The 18,250-nt window shown below is 43.8% G+C and overlaps 1 protein-coding gene across 2 annotated transcripts in view; it reads left to right on the top strand.

The window, feature by feature from the left end:
- The window catches only part of RERE (arginine-glutamic acid dipeptide repeats), a 427,549-nt gene that overhangs the window by 328,791 nt on the left and 80,508 nt on the right, over positions 1–18,250 (top strand). For both annotated transcript variants that reach the window (XM_079924820.1, XM_079924821.1), the window contains one exon: positions 2,950–3,048. In XM_079924820.1, the coding sequence (XP_079780946.1) occupies positions 2,950–3,048 (99 nt within the window). The remainder of the gene's footprint in view (positions 1–2,949; positions 3,049–18,250) is intronic.

Below are 18,250 nucleotides of genomic sequence, written 5' to 3'. Positions count from 1 at the left end.
GGATTAATGACTTAACTTCATTCACTTGTTCACTTTTGGAATGAGCCTTGTGTTCTTGTGAGTAATTTCCTGTTATCAGCCATATAAGGTTTACATTTTTTCTGTGTCCTGTACCAGAGTTTTAATCAAATTTCATTAATTATTAACGTGAGTAATTATGTGAAACATAAGTGATTTTGTTTATGGTTTCACAATTTTTTTTTCTGTCTCTGAAAAGGCTACTCTCTAATCTAGAAAATTAATGAAAATTGAGTAGAGACTGCTTCCTTCATTTTTTTCCTCTTTCCTTTTAAAAATAAATAGCTAACACTCATTTAGCATACTATGTGCCAGGTACCGTTCTAAGCAATTTTACATGTATTTTCTAATGTTGTCCTCACAATAGCCCTAAGAGGTAGATGTTATTATTATACTCATTTTAAAAGATGACAAAATTGAGGACCAAAGAGGATAAGTAATTTGCCCAAGGTCACACACCTAGTAAGTAGTAGAGCTAGAATTCAAATCCAGATGATCTGGCTCCAAAGTCCGTAGTTTTTCATCGCTCTCCTTATAATTACCCCATTTACTATAATGACCTCTTATAAAATGTCGTTAATTTGCCATGAGCTTTTTATTAAGAATTTATGATTTGATCAACTTGAATTGATTTCAAAGTGTCACTAACGTGTGCTTTTTAAAAAAATTAAATAGCTGTATAATTTTTCGTTTTATTCAGTTCTGACCCATGCTGTTAAGCTCTCATTACAGATCCTCATTATATTATAGAACTTGGCAAATACCTGCTTGTTCTGGGTATCAGGCGAAGTATGAAATGCTAACTTTATTTTATATACTTCTGTAAGGAGGCCAAACTGGACGGTTTTCAAACATTTGCACATTCTAGTATTTTAGTATAGTATTTTGTTTATTTAGTATAATATTTATATATACTATTTTATTTTTAAAATAGTCTAATGATGAATGTCATAAAAATATGTAAGTTAGTATCTAGCATTCGTATGCATTACATATACCCCACACAAATAACAGTCGCCCACACCCACACTCTACCACCCCCAAAAGCAGGATTCAGCACTGATCATTGTTACAGGTGTTTCGTTTTGTTTTAAGGTAGTTGACTTAATAATTAACTTGTAGCCTGTACTTCCTTGGATAGTCTGGACTTAAACTGGGGTCCTGTAAAGTGGGAGACTAACTCGGGAAATTTTAATTTTTAATAACTTATTGTTTTGCTGAACGAGCAATGAAAATGGGTATTTGTGATAATCCCTTCCAATAGCAGTTAAATGATTAGAAGAGAGACTTGATGTGTATGTCTCAAACTTTTATTTATTTGTTTATTCATCCATCCATCCATACACACAAATATTTATCACAGGCTTACTATATGCCCAGCCCTGGGGCTACAGCAGTTGCCAGGAAGGCAATCTGTAGGTTCTCCTTGGAAGTCTTCTGTTGAGGAGGGGAGCACAGGGCTGTCTCCTTCGGTTGAGTCTGTAGCTCCTGGCCTACACTTAGGTGGTAGTTCTATAACCTGCTAGAACTTTTTATCTTGTATGTGTTGTATCCCCACAGCACATCCCCACTAGTTTGTGAGTTTCTGGAAATAAAAACTGTGACTTACCAGTTAATAAGGTTTGTACTGTATTTGTACTGGGGATTCAGCAAAAGCTGGTGAATTGTTCAAATAAGGGATTGAAGCACTGGTGAAAAGATCAGAATGTCCATTACATGAGGGCATTTTTGTTCACTGCTGTATATCCCCAGGGTCTGCTGTGTGGCCTGGAACATAATAGGTACTCAGCCAACATCAGGCTTAATGAATTTGAAGACACTGAGATTTAGATTTGGGTTGAGACTACCTAAGGACAATAGTTGAAGGCCTTTATTAACTTAAGAAGTATTTCTGTGTATCACCTTATGCCACAGACTGTGTTAGGTACTGGAGATACAGGTCTTAGCCAAAACAGATGCTTGTGTCAGAGAAATAGATTTGTAAAGGAACGGCAGATTCCCAGTGAAATTTGAAGGGACAGCCGTAGTTTGGGGAGGTCGACTGAGCAAGTGGATTTTTCTACCTGCTATTTCTCTTCATGGTCTGCTGGTTGAGACTTAGGAACCAGAAGTGGAGAGGGTCACAGGAGCCAAGGCAGGCATATCTTTGCAAGATAGAGAGGGTTCAGGGGTGCCAGGCACTGCCCAGGGTTGAAAAGGATATAGAGTGAAAAAAAAGTTCAATAGCTTTGACCAGAGAGAAGTCTGTTCCTAAAAGGACCATGTAGATAAACCCGCGTCTTCATGTATATGTACTGAAAAGTTAGTATACTGTTACATAATTAGGTACTTGAAATTTTTCTTAGCGAAATTACTACACTTGAAAGACAAGAAATGCTAATGGGATAGAACATGATCAAGCTTGTCTTTAGGTCTCTTTGGGGAAAATGGGACAAGAGTAGAGGTCACGCTGGCTGGGTTTGAGTCTTGCCCCACCACCTACTAGCTAGTATGTTGAGCACCTTTACTTAACCTTTCCATGCCTCAGTCTCCTCATACGTAAAATGGGTGACGATAGTTCCTACCCCGTAAGATTAAGTGAGAGAAGACCTTCCTCATAGGATTAAGAATGGTAATGAGTTAATGGAATGTACTTAGCAATAGCCCAGGCCAGATGTTTAATAAATGTCACTGTTACTCTTAATCCTGTTTCTATTACTGCCAGAATGTTCTCTGCCTTACCTGTTTCCCTTTCGCAGAACAGCTGAATTTGGGGGGGGCGGGTGGTTGGATAAGAATGAATTATCATGCTGGCTAAAATGGCTCTGAGTCTTGTATGCTCCTCTCATGACTCTTTTGTTAGAGTAAATGCAGGGTCCGCCCCTTTATTGATTTGTTCTCAGTTCTGTTATTTGGTGCAGTTAGCAACTAAAGTTGTTGTTACTGTTTTAGCTCCATGAAAGCGGTTATGATGCTGGCAAAGCCCTGCAGCGCCTGGTAAAGAAGCCTGTGCCCAAGCTGATTGAGAAGAGCTGGACCGAGGACGAAGTGGTGAGCTTGCGGGGGTGGTGGGTGAGGGATGCTTTGCCTCGGGTCTTGGCGGGGCCGTGGGTAGGGGGCAAGGCGCGGGGTCTGCCTCGGGTCCGGGGCGTCGGGGGCTTGCCTCTCGCTGTTCTCCCAAGGTCCAGTCGTGGATGCAGGCTGTCCATGGCATCTGTCAGTCAAGGGAGGGAGCCTTGAAGCCTCATAACTGTATGGAAAGACTTGATTTTAGTAAGCACTGGTTCTGTAGATAATGGGAAAGATTTTCCCAGGTGTCATGGAAAGAGGGAAAAAAGTTAATAGTTGCTCTTTAAAAAAATTAGTTTGGGTTGGTTGGTTTGTTTTGGGTGCAAGCTAGCTTTTGATACCTCCCGGTATTAAGACACATTCATTTTAAAACTAGTTGGTACCCAACCTAGAGTAGGGCTGCTACCCCGTTTTTATTGTATAGGCTGGCAGGGTCCCTAACCTGCTGAAGGACAGTAGTCAAGAGCAGGAAGCGGGGACTCGATTAAATAAATACAGTGGATCTTTCATATTCATTCTGTCAGTGTGGCCCATTAAAGAAGGTGGGGAGATAGAAGTGTATCCACAAATACAGATTTTTCAAACCCATGGATTTTATCCCAGCAGAAAGAGTTCTCATGAAGCTACATCCCCCATCTTGTAACTTTGGAAAGGAATTGCTGTAAAAGACTGAGAGATTTCTGGTGCTTTTGCAAATAGAGTCTTCAATAGGAATGTCACCGCTTGACATTTGCCATTTAGGTTGAACGAGATTAAGATGAGCGCTGGCACTGATACACATATCGATTGATTGTAAATTCCTTGCCTGTATTTAAAACTACGCTAAGGAAGACTGTTTAGAAACTGTATGGCTTTCCTGATCCTGCTCTTTCATTTAGCAGTATCTGTCTAAGGCTTATTATGTGCCAGGTGCTGTGTTAGGAGCCATCAAGGGGAACACAAGGCCCCACCTCACGAGGGGAGACCGTCTGTAAATCAGTGTATGTCAAGGGGTGAGACATGGGCTGGGGAAAACAGTAGGGCAGCGAGGATGAGGATGAACTGGGTAGGGGGCTGTCTTTCGTAAGGAGGCTCGGGAACGCCTGGTGAGCACCATTTAGCACCCTTGGAGCAGAGACCTTAGAGAAGGGAGGAGGCGAGCCTTTTGGAGGTCGGGGGCCCTAAGGTGAAAGCACGCCTGGAATGGAATGTTCGAGAAATAGGCAGGAATGTGTCTGAGGGGAGAGCGGTAGGAGAGGTGGGGGGCCGGTCAGGGTGGCCTGTGGACCTGTGTTCAGGGCCTTGCTGTTTGCTCTGCACGAGCAGCGTGAGCAGCTTCTGAGCAGTTGGGCCCTCTGGCTGCTGGGTCAAGCGTGGGCTTTGGGGGCTGTTGTGAGAGTCCAGGCCCGAGACTGGGGATGGAGTAGCACAGCAGCAGTGGTGGTGAGAAGCGCTGAGATCCTGGATGTCTGCTGAGTGGAGAGCCAAGGGGGCGGGTTCATGGAATGGCTAAGGATGCCGAAGCCGAGGCTGGGGGTTGAGAGGAATGGAATGGGGAGAGGACTGGGAGGCGGCAGGGGGGCTGGGGTGGCCCTTGAAGGCTCAGTAGTAGAGCGCCTTTTCAGCAGTCCCTTTGCACTCCTCATGGCATGAGACTGATGATGAAGCCGCTGTCGCTGTTTTGAAATTTAAAATGTTAAAACTTTACATGATTAGTAGAGAGATGGAAACACCTTAAATATTTGTTATTCAGATAGTGGCCGAAGTGAAAATGTTAAACTTAGTTGTTTTGAAAAGTCATATATTAAAAAACTAAAAGTAGAGTTGCCATATGATCCAGCAGTCCCACTCCTGGACATGTATCTAGAGAAAACTCTAATTCGAAAAGATACGTGCACCCCAGTGTTCATAGCAGCACTGTTTATGATAGCCAAGACATGGAAGCAACCTAAATGTCCGTTTACAGATGAATGGATAAAGAAGATGTGGCGTGTGTGTGTGTGTATAACATGAAATATTACTCAGCTATAAAAAAAGAATGAAATAATGCCATTTGCAGGGACGTGGATGGGCCTAGTGATTATCATTCTAAGTGAAGTAAGTCAGAAAGAGAAAGAAATACCACATGATATTGCTTATATGTGGAATCTAAAATATGACACAAATGAACTTATTTACAGAACAGAAACAGACATAGAAAACAAACTTACGGTTACCAAAGGGGAAAGGGGGTGGGGGAGGGATTAATTAGGATTTGGGGATTACTAGATATAAATTACTATATATAAAATAGATAAACAACAAGGCCCTGCTGTGTAGCACAGGGAACTATGTTCAGTATCCTATAATAAATCATAATGAAAAAGAATATGAAAAAATATTTATGTATGACCAAATCATTTTGCTGTATAGCAGAAATTAACACAACATTGTAAATCAACTATACTTCAACTTTTTAAAAAAGTCATATGGATGTTGTTTTCCACTGTAGACCTATTTATGTGAGAAGGAGATAAGAGATTTGATGGATAAAAATTTTAGATTCTACAAAAAGCCTTTGTGGAGGACAGACATAAGGGGATGGGACGAATGTGGCCCGTGTGACCCGTCCTAGGTCGTGGTCAGCACTGATGAGCTGTGGTGGCTGCTTCAGACTCACGCTCCTTCACTTGGTCTGCGGTTCCTTTTGGTCTCTCCTCTCCTTCCGCCCCCGTCGTCCCTCCGCTTTCACTGTTGCCTCTCCAGCTCCTCACTAGCCATGACTCTCTCCCCCTCCATTCATTCCTCCCTTGACCTTTCATTCCCTCTGGAATTTTCAGATTCCAGCTTAAAAGAAAGCTCTTCCTGCTTGAAAGAAATCTGGCTTCCTTTTCCGGCAGCCCTTGCTTATATCGGGCACAGTGTGGGCCATGTCCCCACGGCTGCCTCTTTGGGACTTTTCACAGACAGTAGGATGAAGCGGGGCGGGATCTGACACATGGGGAAAAGCCCAGCTTAATTCTGAAAAATGAACCACGACTCCAGAGCGCTGCCCACTCAGAGTCCCGGATAATGGTATTTAACTGCATAAATCCTTGTCAGTCTGGGCTCATTTTTATCGTGTTTGCTTCTTGTTTTAGTGTAAGTTTTGAGAAATGTTTTGGCAGTCATCCAGCCCTTGCAGAGCCTAAGGATCAAACAGTTGCCTTATTCATAGGAAGTTAAGCTTCACTTTCTGAAACCTCAAAAGTGAATGAGAGAGAGTGATTGAATAATTGATAGGCTGAGGGAAGCTTCAGATGAATGTGTCCACATCACTTCTTTGAATCATTTTTTTTTTTTTTTTTTGCGATACGCGGGCCTCTCACTGCTGTGGCCTCTCCCGTTGCGGAGCACAGGCTCCGGACGCAGAGGCTCAGCGGCCATGGCTCACGGGCCCAGCCGCTCCACGGCATGTGGGACCTTCCCGGACCAGGGCACGAACCCGTGTCCCCTGCATCGGCAGGCGGACTCTCAGCCACTGCGCCACCATCATTTTATGTGGCAGCAGGGCACGTAAACCAACACGACTCTTAACCTTAGCCTGGTTTTGGCTGTGAGTAAGTACCTGCTCTGTGCGTGTGGTCCCTTCTGCTGATTTTCCCACATTTTCTCACCCAGGAATCACAAGAATAAGCAAAATAAATGGGCCCCAACTCAAATAAATATGTGAGCCTGGCTCTTTTTTTTTCCCTCTCAATGTTCTATATACTTGGACATTCTAGTTATTTTTAAACTTCATCACCTCCAGTATATGAATCTGACCCAACTACCCAACATCTGACCTGATGCCAGTGTCGATGAACTTGCTTTCCTTTGCACTGACGTGAATCAGACTCTCTGTGTGAGAGGGTTGGTGCAATGGGCACCTACTGGTGGGAACCCCTGGCTGTGCTGGGAGCGGACATCCTGGGCACCTCCTGGGTCCTCTGCTCTGGGAACAGACTCCTCCCTTGCCCACCCAGACCCGGACCCTAACCGCCTTTGGGGCCTAGCGTGTTCTCCGGCCCGTCCCGTGGCGAGCGCTCCCTCTACTGAACCGCGTCTCCTGTCTGCATCCTTTACTGGTGGCTCATCCTTTGCCGCCTCGTGTGGCCTTTGTGCCCCTATCACCAGTTTTGTTCCTCACGGTCCTTATTTCTGAGTTGATTGTCCTTCTAGTCTGTAGACATATTAAGAGTGAGGACTTTCTAACAGTGAGAATGATGTATCTGCCTTTGAGGCACTTGAGGAGTACTGACAACTCTTTATTCAAGATGATTGTTTTTAAAGATTCTTCGCTATAAGTGACACTGTCCTCAAGCCAGCATTTTAAAACTTGTAATTGTTAATAATGACGCATCAGCATCAAGGAGAAAAACTTTTATATGCATCCAGTGCTAACCTGAAAAGCTTTACTTTCGGGAAAAGTTCCCAAATTATGATTAATAATATCACCCGACCTCTTCTTCCCAGGTCTTTCAGATAATCATTAATCCTCGACATCTTAGGCCTCAGAATTGTACAGTAGGAGGCCTTTCATTTCACACTTTTCTCTCAGTAATTCCTTGGACACTTCGTGTGTTTACAGATATGGTATTTCTTATTGAAGTTGCCTTGGGGCTGAGATACTTTAAATTCTGTTGAACTGAAGCCAGATTCGTACCAATTTCTGTCAAATTCTCTGCCAGATAGTGACAAATGAACTCTGTTTTAGAGGAGAGACTGTGAGAAACACCTTGGTAGCTAGCTCATGACGGCGTTTCGGGCTAAATAAACCAGGTCGTATCAGAGAAGCATTTTTGCTTTAATTCGTGAAGCTTATTGAACACCACGGTGTGGGCAAGGATGGAGCCAAAGCCAGCGGCCTGCTGCTTGCTGCACTGGAGAGTGACACAGATGCTTAACCAGTTTCACTTACATGATGCTAAAAATATTGTTCCTTTTCAGGAAGCCATCCAGATCAGTAGAACTTGAGAAGAGAAAGAGAAGGAAAGTACAGATCAGAACTTTAAAAAAAAACAAACAGACCCCAAACCCTAGATTATTAGGTTTTTAATTAAACATGATGAGCACATTTAAATATAACACAAAGGCCCCAGGCTGAACTGCGCCTAATGGAAACACATTAAGTCACCCTTCCATGCTTGGATAGTTATTAATTCTGTTTATTTATGCATGCAAGCTGAAGGTAGCATTTGCGCTGTTGTGTTGTTGCTTATTGCACTGGGATTCCATTGCTGCTTGGTGCTGTGCTCTTAATTAGCATTCAGCTGTTGATTATGGAAATACTGGGGATGCTAATTGAATTCTTTTTAAAATTCAGGGCCTGCATTTTCCTTGTGGAGTTTGGCCTGACTTGCAAGGTTGTAAGATTGGGTGCTTCACTGAGCTGTGCATTTCACCCTTTGCTTCCCATCCACTTGGCCGTGTTTTGGAAATTATTTTCGTGTTGAATTAGCTTTCCGCAAAATTCCAGGTGTTACATAAGGGAGAGGTTTTGTAGCTTAGGATGTCCCTACAGAGTGTTTCCATTTCATCTTGGGTAACTAACTTTTATCTTGAAATATGCTTCTTTTTAACTATTTCATACCAATCTTGACATAATACATTGAGGTGAACAGCCTAGCTACAAATAGCCTCTGAAATTTTTTTCCAAAGATAGTTAATCTGTGGTGGTGATAAGCCTTAATTGGCCATGTACATGGATTTGCAAATTCGTAAATTTTAAAACATCTGAACCATCCTTCAATTTAAAGCTCAGTTTATCATAAATATAAATGAAAATCCTTCTTTCAAAATTGACATGACACGGCAAACTAATTTTCTGAATATCTGTAATCCAATGAACCCGTGTGGCTGGTCAAGGAATTACACAGAATACACACAGCTATTGCCATGGTGTCTTTCCCCAGCAGCATCTTCAGATGCCTTTGCTATGCCCTTTTTGGAATGTTTGCTCGAGAAAACATTGTTTTCATTGTTCACTCTTTTCAAGCCAGACATCTGGATGTGCCAGAAGACAGAGCTGCTTAGTGGGGCAAATATACAAGGAATTTTATTTACTGTTTGTGTAGCAGCTGTAGAAAATAGAATTCACAGGAAACCCAGAGTGAAGGTCCTATAGCAGCAGGAGGTAGTAGAGGTGAAAGCAGAGAGAGGGGGACAGTGACAAGGGGGAGAGAACTTCCCACAGCCTACAGTTAACGATCTGCACATGAGCTTTAAGATGTCTATAATCTTGGTGTTTAGTTTTAAATGTTATATATTCAATATAGAGGAAGGCTTAATTGTATTATATTTATTGTGGGAATGGTCTACTTTCCAGAGGTGTTGAACATTTTATAAAGTCGTTCAAAAAATGTTGATGGGGCTTCCCTGGTGGCGCAGTGGTTGAGAGTCCGCCTGCCGATGCAGGGGACACGGGTTCGTGCCCCGGTCTGGGAAGATCCCACATGCCGCGGAGCGGCTGAACCCGTGAGCCATGGCTGCTGTGCGCCTGCGCGTCCAGAGCCTGTGCTCCGCAACGGGAGAGGCCACAACAGTGAGAGGCCCGCGTACCGCAAAAAAAAAAAAAAAAAATTGTTGATGACAGGAGGTCATTTAGTATGAATCCATTCATTTTCTTCTTCTTTTGTAAATTTTATGTGAATGTTCCCTCTGGTTAGAACATTATTATAAAAACATTAAAGGGGAGTTGAAACCTCACCACCATCTCACAGTCTCCTGGTTTCATACTCTTTTCAAAGCACTTTGTTTCACGTATATACATCATTTTATGTAATTGTAAACTTACATAAATTGAATCATAATATTAAAGTTTTCACTTTCTAAAGTCATCTTAACCTGAAAATTTTTACAGTTTGCTTAGAACCCAAAATATAGACATGTTGTATTTAGTGCAGCGCATAATAGGTACTTAGTAATTTTTAAATTGGATCAATGTAGCTTTTTCTCTCTACTGATTACCCTTCCCCTAATTTTAAACTAAATTGGTTACTGTTTCTTATGAACAGCTTAATTCTTAGATATGAGAGTAGAAAAAATAAGAAAAATTATAAATGTTGACATATTTCTTACACGTAATGTATCTATTTTACTCACTCATGTTATGTATTCTTATTACGGTCCATGGTAAAAATCAGTCCCTTAATATTAAAAAAGAAAAATGTTGGGCTTCCCTGGTGGCGCAGTGGTTGAGAGTCTGCCTGCCGATGCAGGGGACACAGGTTTATGCCCTGGTCTGGGAAGGTCCCACATGCCGCGGAGCAGCTGGGCCCGTGAGCCATGGCTGCTGAGCCTGCGCGTCTGGAGCCTGTGCTCCGCAACGGGAGAGGCCACAACAGTGAGAGGCCCGCGTACCGCAAAAAAAAAAAAAAAAAAAAAAAAAAAGAAAGAAAAATGTAGATTCAGGTGAAGTTTGCCTAATGTTTCAGATATTAATGAAACTGAACTATTTTTTCTGTAGTTGACCCCATCAGTCTTTGAATCAAACTCTTGTTTAAAGAAGTCGATAGTGCGGATAGAGTGGAGTTTATTGTCAAGCCCTTTTAGAAATCAGACATCAAATTAAAAATCAAGGGGCTTCCCTGGTGGCGCAGCGGTTAAGAATCTATCTGCCGATGCAGGGGACATGGGTTCGAGCCCTAGTCTGGGAAGATCCCACATGCCGCAGAGCACCTAAGCCTGTGCGCCACAACTACTGAGCCTGTGCTCAAGAGCCCGCGAGCCACAACTACTGAGCCCACGTGCCACAACTACTGAAGCCCGTGTGCCTAGAGCCCGTGCTCCGCAACAAGAGAAGCCACCGCAATGAGAAGCCCGCGCACCACAATGAAGAGAAGCCCCTGCTCGCTGCAACTTGAGAAAACCCGCGCGCAGCAACGAAGACCAAATACAGCCAAAAATAAAAGCAAACAAATAAATAAATTTATAAAAAAGGAATCCTCCTCCTAATGCAGGGGACACAGGTTCGAGCCCTGATCCAGGAAGATCCCACATGCCCCAGAGCAACTAAGCCCTTGCGCCACAACTGCTGAGCCCGTGCACCTGGAGCCCGCTCACCACAGCGAAGAGTAGCCCCCGCTCACCACAACTAGAGAAAGCCCGCAGGCAGCAACAAAGACACAATGCAGCCAAAAATAAATAAATAAATTTATTTTAAAAAATCAGTTATATGTGCAGAAAAGTTGGCGTAAGGCAGTCAATTTTGTCACTTAGTTTGCAGAAAGATTCTACTGTGTAACAAGCTGTAAAGAGAAATGTACTTTAGAATCCTTTAGTAAATGAAATAGGCCAAGCATTAGAAGGGGAGTGATATTTCAAAAATTTATTTCAGCATTTCTTATCAGTAGAAGTTGCCTCTGGGTTCAATCTACAAATTCAGCCGTGACCTTGCCTTTCACATATTTGGCTTTATTGCTTTCTAGGCTTCCTCTTTATACTATGCTCAAAGTTAGCATGTCTGTTTTTCTTTTTAGACAAGGTCGTTGTTTTTTCATTTTCTTTAACCAATACGTTTTTAAGTTCCTTATCCGAAGCCCTAATTTTAGTTTTTTGCTTCTGTTTTTAAAGAAAGCTAACAATAAATTGTGCCATGCTTTTGGGTTCCGTGTGTGTGTATGTATCTGTTTGTATGTTCGTGCAAGTGTATGTGTTCTGGCCTTGGGGTGATGCAGAGGGAACAGAGACCTGGGAAGAAACCTCACGTTGAATATAAGCGTAGCCTAAATTATTTCTCACCGCTCAGGATAATCTTTTAAAGTCAAAGAGTAATTTTTATGGGACAGTTTTCATTTTTGCTCGAAGCGGGGGAGTGCCAGGAGAAGCTTCAGCTTGGAAGCTTAGTAAATCCTAGAGCGGCGGGTTACTGAAGCCGTGATTTCCATCTCCTTTTCAGGGACATGGAAAAAAAATGGAGATGGCGTACACTTTCAGCCACTCTCCATCATCTTTCTCTGTTCATTTTAAAAATGAGAACAGGGCACAAGGGGACTTGAGAGATTGCATTTGTTCTCCCATAGACAAAGTGGGTATTTTATAAATGAAGAGGTTGGAAAACCCTTTCCTTCTGCGGTTCCTTAGCAACAGAACTAGAGTCAATTTTAATGTGCATGCATGGAACGCTCTGAGGATAGTGACATTGGAGCCTTATATTTTCACAGGTGAAACATACCGTATTAGCCTGGTAACTAGAATTCGGGGTTGGGGGAAGGAAACAGGAGGTTAAAAAAAAAAAAGGGAACCCTACATTGAGAGGAGGTAACTCATTTATCGCTGTCTCCTCTCTCCTGGCACACTTAGGTCTTAAATCTAAAGTCTCTCTTAGGTAGAAGTAGTAATGGCCTCGGTAGCCCCCTAATTGCTTTGTTCACTAGAGTGCCAGCCTGTTTTTTAATATTTCCTGGTAGCGTTTCATTCTTCTTCTCCTAATACGCTGCATGCTGCTAAGTGATACTATGTTTCAGCACTTGCTTTAAGACATTTTTCCGAAGTATGTTTATATGGGTAAATTCCAGTGCATTTTCCACACCTATACAGCATAGTACTGAGGTGCTAGGAAGCAGAATATGTTTGGTGGTCACAAAGGAGAAAGACCGTCTCTGCAGTTTGCTCAGCACTTAGTGTTCAGGCGCAGGTCTGTGTCTCCAGCTTTGCATTTGTTGAGTTTGGTGTTGGGGCTTGGCAGATGGCAAGTGAGCGTGAAGATGGGATGACCCCTTCATGTTGTTTACCAGGATACTTAGTTCTGATTTTAGATTACTGGTTGAAATTCATTCATTTATTTCATAAACGTCTGTGTAGCACCAACACTCTGCCAGGCACCATTTTATGTGCTGGTGATACAGCAGTGAGCAGAACAAACAGAAATCCTTATCCTCGTGGAGCTGACATTCTAGTGAGGAAGACAGATTAAAACAAGATCACTAAGTGACATACCTAGTGTGTTAGCTAAGTGCTAGGGTCTTGTATCCCCAGAGCATAGCCCAGGGCCTGGGGCAAAGTTGATCATCAGAAAATACTGTTTGACTGGGTTGAATAGAAGGGAAACCTAGCAGAGGCTGTTCTCCCTGCCCCACCTCTACTCTCAACCCGCCAGATCCTCAGATCACTTCAGTGGAGTTGGCCCATGTGGCTGAGCCCCGGCACTGATACAATCAAGGAGAGTTTCTCCTTCAACCTGCACGGGGCCAGTGCACGCCCTAACTCCGGCAGAATTAACTGGACATTGCCCTGTTCTTTTCTTCTTGGTAGCTTCCCTTGGAAGGAGCAACCAACCCCTTCCAGTTGTCTGTGGTTTTCTTTTCTAGACTCCAATTATAAAAAGCCCATTCCTTGCCAGCATCACTTGATACTTACTGATGCGTATGGTTGCAGTGTTCCGCCGTGAGGGTGAGAAGGAAGAAGCCTCAGCAGATGGCCCAGTGTGAGACTGCCTACTCTGACTAACCCACCTTCCCTTGAAACCCATCACTCTTTCAAAAGAGAATGACCTGTTTGCTCATCTCTTTCTTATGGTTGGCCGGTTGTCTTGGGCAGTCTTTTTTGTGTCTGTGAGATGTGCGTAATATACTTTTCCTGTCAGGTTTCCTCTAAACCTCTAGTGTGCTCCCACTATTTGGTCACTTTTGGAGTGTTTTCTTCCCTTGCAAAGGGCTGGATTCCATGTAGTTAATCCGAGCAGGACGAAACAGAACTGTCAAATAAATATACCAAAGAACTAGAAAGGAGGAGGCAGGGAAAGCTACAAGTAAAAAGGAATCACACAGTAAGAGAATTGAGCAGACTGACTGAAATTACATCACGCGGCCTGAGGGCTAAAGAATCTAATGTGTCTAGAGCCTGTTTTATTTTATTTTTTTTAAGTGTATACTGTGTCATTCTGGATCATTTTATTAAATGATCAGAAATCACGACCCCTGACAGCACCAGGAAGGCCTCTATTCTGGAAGTAGGAGAATGCCCGGGCCACGGTGGAGTCACTGTTGCTTTGTTGCCGTTGCCCCGCGTTCTCCGAGGGCACCCAGGGCACGACTGAAGCGCAGACCCGGGACTCTGGGGGAGGGCAAGGTCAGGGTGTTACGCTCCGCTCTGCTCTCTGGAAACTGGGTCCCCTCCTTGGGTCTTACTTTTCTTGTCTGAGGAATAAGAAAAGGAGGAGGAGGGGGAAAGGACGAGCTTTGCGATGCCTGACAGGTGTGTGTCGAATCTGGACCTGATGCATCTTGGCCTGCTGCCCCCCACCCTTTTACTTCCCAGGTAAAACATTGGCAGATGTTTTGCCTAAAGCTAATGCAATCATCTCTGCTTAAGAAATTTGAAAACATGGACACCTGCACACTCACGAGTCCTTTTAGTACTAAGGGCTGTTGGTTTTCTCTTGCAGTCAGTTTGTAAGTTTTGATTATAAGTTTATTTTTTGCCTCATCTTTCCCGTCAGCAGTAATAAAACAGAATCTTCTAGACTACAGAGATGCACGTTAACGAGTATTATGTACTATGGCAGAGTGGGAGGAAAGGATGACCCATCATCAGGGGCTCTGCTTTATGTTACTTCAATCTCTTTCCTCCTCTTAACAGCCCTGAATCTTCTCTGGGAGCCTCTGTTGTTGAAGTCTGTGGAGGTGTCACATTTGCTAATAAGCTGCTTTTCCAAACAGGCACTGTCAGCCTAAATTAGTCATTTTCTTTTCTATCTAGGGTTTTTTTAGGGTAACAGTACGAAACAGGCTTGGTGATCCATTTTTGAAAGGAAAGTGTTAGAAAAGGAATTTAACAAGATCTTAGTAAGGGAACTAGTTGACCTGGACCCCAAACCCAGGTAACATTAATCTAAATCTAAAATAGCTTTGCTTGTGGAAAACACTGGGCTCCGGGTGTCTGTGGTTCCCATTCCTGTGTCCCCAGCAGAACACCGCTTGGGACTCATGGTTCCATCAGACAAAGCTGTTCCACGCTCCTGAAGGAGCTTAAAGGTGGGATGGACCCTGAATACTTGGAATCTTCCCTCCCAGTCAAGTCCACAGAAATGACATTCTCCAATCTTTTAGCAATAACTAAAGTTAGAAAATTATTTTCAGATTGTCCTTTGGGATAGCCCAACTTCTTTGTCAACTTCCCAAGTTTTTCACCCCAGAAGGGTCTGACCTTGGTAGTTTGTTTTCCTCATTAGAACTCTCTGACTTTATAATCACCTCACATTTTTCCTTCCTCCCTCCTCCTGTCCCCTCCCCACCCCCTTTCTTTAAAACCCCTGTCAAACATTCCAAGGATCCGTTTAGATTATCTTGCAAACATTCCAAGGATCCGTTTAGATTATCTTGCAAACATTCCAAGGATCCGTTTAGATTATCTTGCTTTTAGGCAAACTTTCAGAGGATCCTTCAGTTGCCCACACATTTAGAGTCAGTAAGCATCACACCATATTGTCCTCTGCTGCTTTGAAATAATTTTAGGGCGTGGAGAATTCCACTGTTAGGAGGACATGCATGTGCAGGAGAGGCCCTCTCCTTCAGATGAATATCTGGACAAAAGGGATTCTTAGAGCACAAAACCAAATGTCATTGTCAGTTTCTGGGTAACCAACTTTAGATGTGCCTTAGATAATATTATACAGGGAATAAGAGAGAGGAGGGGCTTCGTTTTCGCCTTACATCAAATTGAATTCCACTGAATTTTCATACCCACTCTGTGTAAGGCTCTGCTGGGTGTTGTGAGACCCCTTTATCCACTGTTCACTGTCATCATTCTTCCTCTGGTTGAATCTTCCATTCCCATTGTTGCTCATTCTTCTGTTATTCAAGTGATATGTTTTGTATTTAGCTTAGATTTTTAGAAACAATTTAAAGACAATATTGTATTCGAAAGGAACTTCTTGGTGACTTTAGACAAATAAACGTCATCTGTTCTTTAGCTGCTAAGATCTCTGCAGGAGCCACCATAACCTTGATAATTGCCTGGCAGTGTGGCACCCTTGACTGATTTTGCCTGTGGGTGTGAATGAGTGCTTGAGTTGGATGCTGTTGCCACAGGCCGCCTAGAGAGCAGATAGAAGCCACACAGTTGCAGACCCGCTTCGAGTGCCTCTCCTACGCCTGGCAGTGTGCTGGGGTCCACGGGCGACACGGGTGAACCTGTTGCTTTGTGTTCTCCAATAGGGAGATCGGGAAGGGCGCTGAGGAGGAGGTGTTATTTGAGAGGAACCTTGAAGGATGGATAGGATTTTAACCGGCAGAGTTGATAGAGGTTAATGGAAGAACAAAGGCATAAAAGAATGTGGGTAGCTGCTTAGTAGCCGATTACCCAGTTTGAAGGAAGCTATGGGTGGAAGAGTGTTTAAGACAGCTTATTTAAAGCCAACCACTCTTTATGGGAAGACAAGTTTATCTTTAATTTAATAGGAAATAAGGACTAATGACGTATGTTTGAATGTGGGGAATGATAGGACTAGGACCGTCATGGAAGATTAGTCTAGCAGTGACAGGATGATGGATGGAAGTGGGTGGAGAAGGGGGTCACGGTTCTGAAACTCGGCTACACATTAGAATCACCTGGAGAACTTTAAAACGTCCTAGTGCCCAGACTGCGCTCTGAATCAGAATCTCTGAGGTGGGACTCGGGCGTCCATGTTCCAGGCTCTGAGAACCACAGGATGGGATAAGGACTCTGGTTCTAGTGAGAGATGTGGAGAGCCCCGAGTTTATAGCAGTGGTTCTCAACCTTGGTTGTACACTGGAACCACACGAGAAACGTTAACTAACACACACACAATGGAGGCTTGGGTCCCACCCCAGAGACTCTGAGTTGATTCACCTGGGTTATAGCCAGGGTGCTGGGGTTCTACGTACAGGCAAGGTTGAGAAGAGCTGAGGTAGAGGCCGTGAGAATCGAGAGGAGGGATTAAAATCAAGAGGCCTGTGGAGTTACAGTAAGACCCTTGTTATGTGCCAAGGTGCTGTGCTGAGCACTTGACGTGAGTTGACTCATTTATTGACATTCTACAGAAGAAGCAGCTGGGTCACAGACGGGAGGGAGAACTTTCCCGAGGTCACAGAGCGATTGGTAGAGCCTGCTTTCCAGCCTGGCCTCGTGGTTCCAGAGCCCTGCTCTTAACCTACTACACTGCATGGCCTCTCTGGAGAAGCCTGGCTGATTGGAGGTGGGAAACAGGGAAAAAATGGAGAGATGCCATTCAGATTTTGTGTTTTGGTACAAGGGAGGAGGCTGTTGGTACTATTAATAAAATTGTGAAATCAGGAGTACTTGCTTTAGGGGAGGAGAGGAGAGCTTATGTTGAATTTGAGATGATTGTAGAAGATACAGGTAGGTGTAGCAGTTAGACATGAAGGTCTGAAGATAGGAGAGCTTTCTCGTTTGCAGAGAGGGTTCACAGTTGAGGAAACTGGACTTGAAGAGGTTAATTAGCTCACTGAGGACCACAGAACTAGTCAGTGGCAGGGCAAGGATCGGATGAGGTTGCCAGGGGTAACAGTGCAGTGGTGGGAGGAGAGACTCGTAGGGAATCTTTATGTTGAGGGGCAGAAGGATGGACAAAGTGATGAAGCCACTTGGCACGAAGTCAGAAAAGGAATAGCTCAAAAGGCAGGAGAAGGGTTTGTTTAATTTGTTAAACATTATGTTTAACTTAATAGGAAATGAGGAATAGGTACATATCTTTTAATGTGGGCAATGATAGGACTGGGGTTGTCCTTTATATAACTTAATTGAAAGATTGGTCCAAGGCCGGGATGCTGAGGCATGTCTACCAGTGTTGATTGCACTGCCGAAATAACCGATAGTCCAGGCCGCATCTGGAACTTGGGGAAACAGGACGGAGATGGCAGAGGAGCTGAGAGGCTAGAGATCACAGTCAAGAAGAAGAGATTGGGGCTTCCCTGGTGGCACAGTGGTTGAGAGTCCGCCTGCCGATGCAGGGGACACGGGTTTGTGCCCCGGTCCGGGAGGATCCCACATGCCGCGGAGCGGCTGGGCCCGTGAGCCATGGCCGCTGAGCCTGCGCGACCGGAGCCTGTGCTCTGCAATGGGAGAGGCCACAGCAGTGAGAGGCCCGCGTACCGCAAAAAAAAAAAAAAAAAAAAAGAAGAAGAGATTGTGTGGGATTCATAGTGACTGTGCAGCAGTAAGTAAAAGAAAGTTTCTAGTTTTATATCTTAGATGTTTTCATAGAGTTCCAGCCATAAGTGGATGG

The sequence above is a fragment of the Stenella coeruleoalba genome (genome assembly GCF_951394435.1).
Source record: "Stenella coeruleoalba genome assembly, chromosome: 1".
Classification (NCBI taxonomy): domain Eukaryota; kingdom Metazoa; phylum Chordata; class Mammalia; order Artiodactyla; family Delphinidae; genus Stenella; species Stenella coeruleoalba.
Note: the sequence above shows the minus strand (reverse complement) of the source record. Positions and strands in the feature narration are given on the sequence as shown.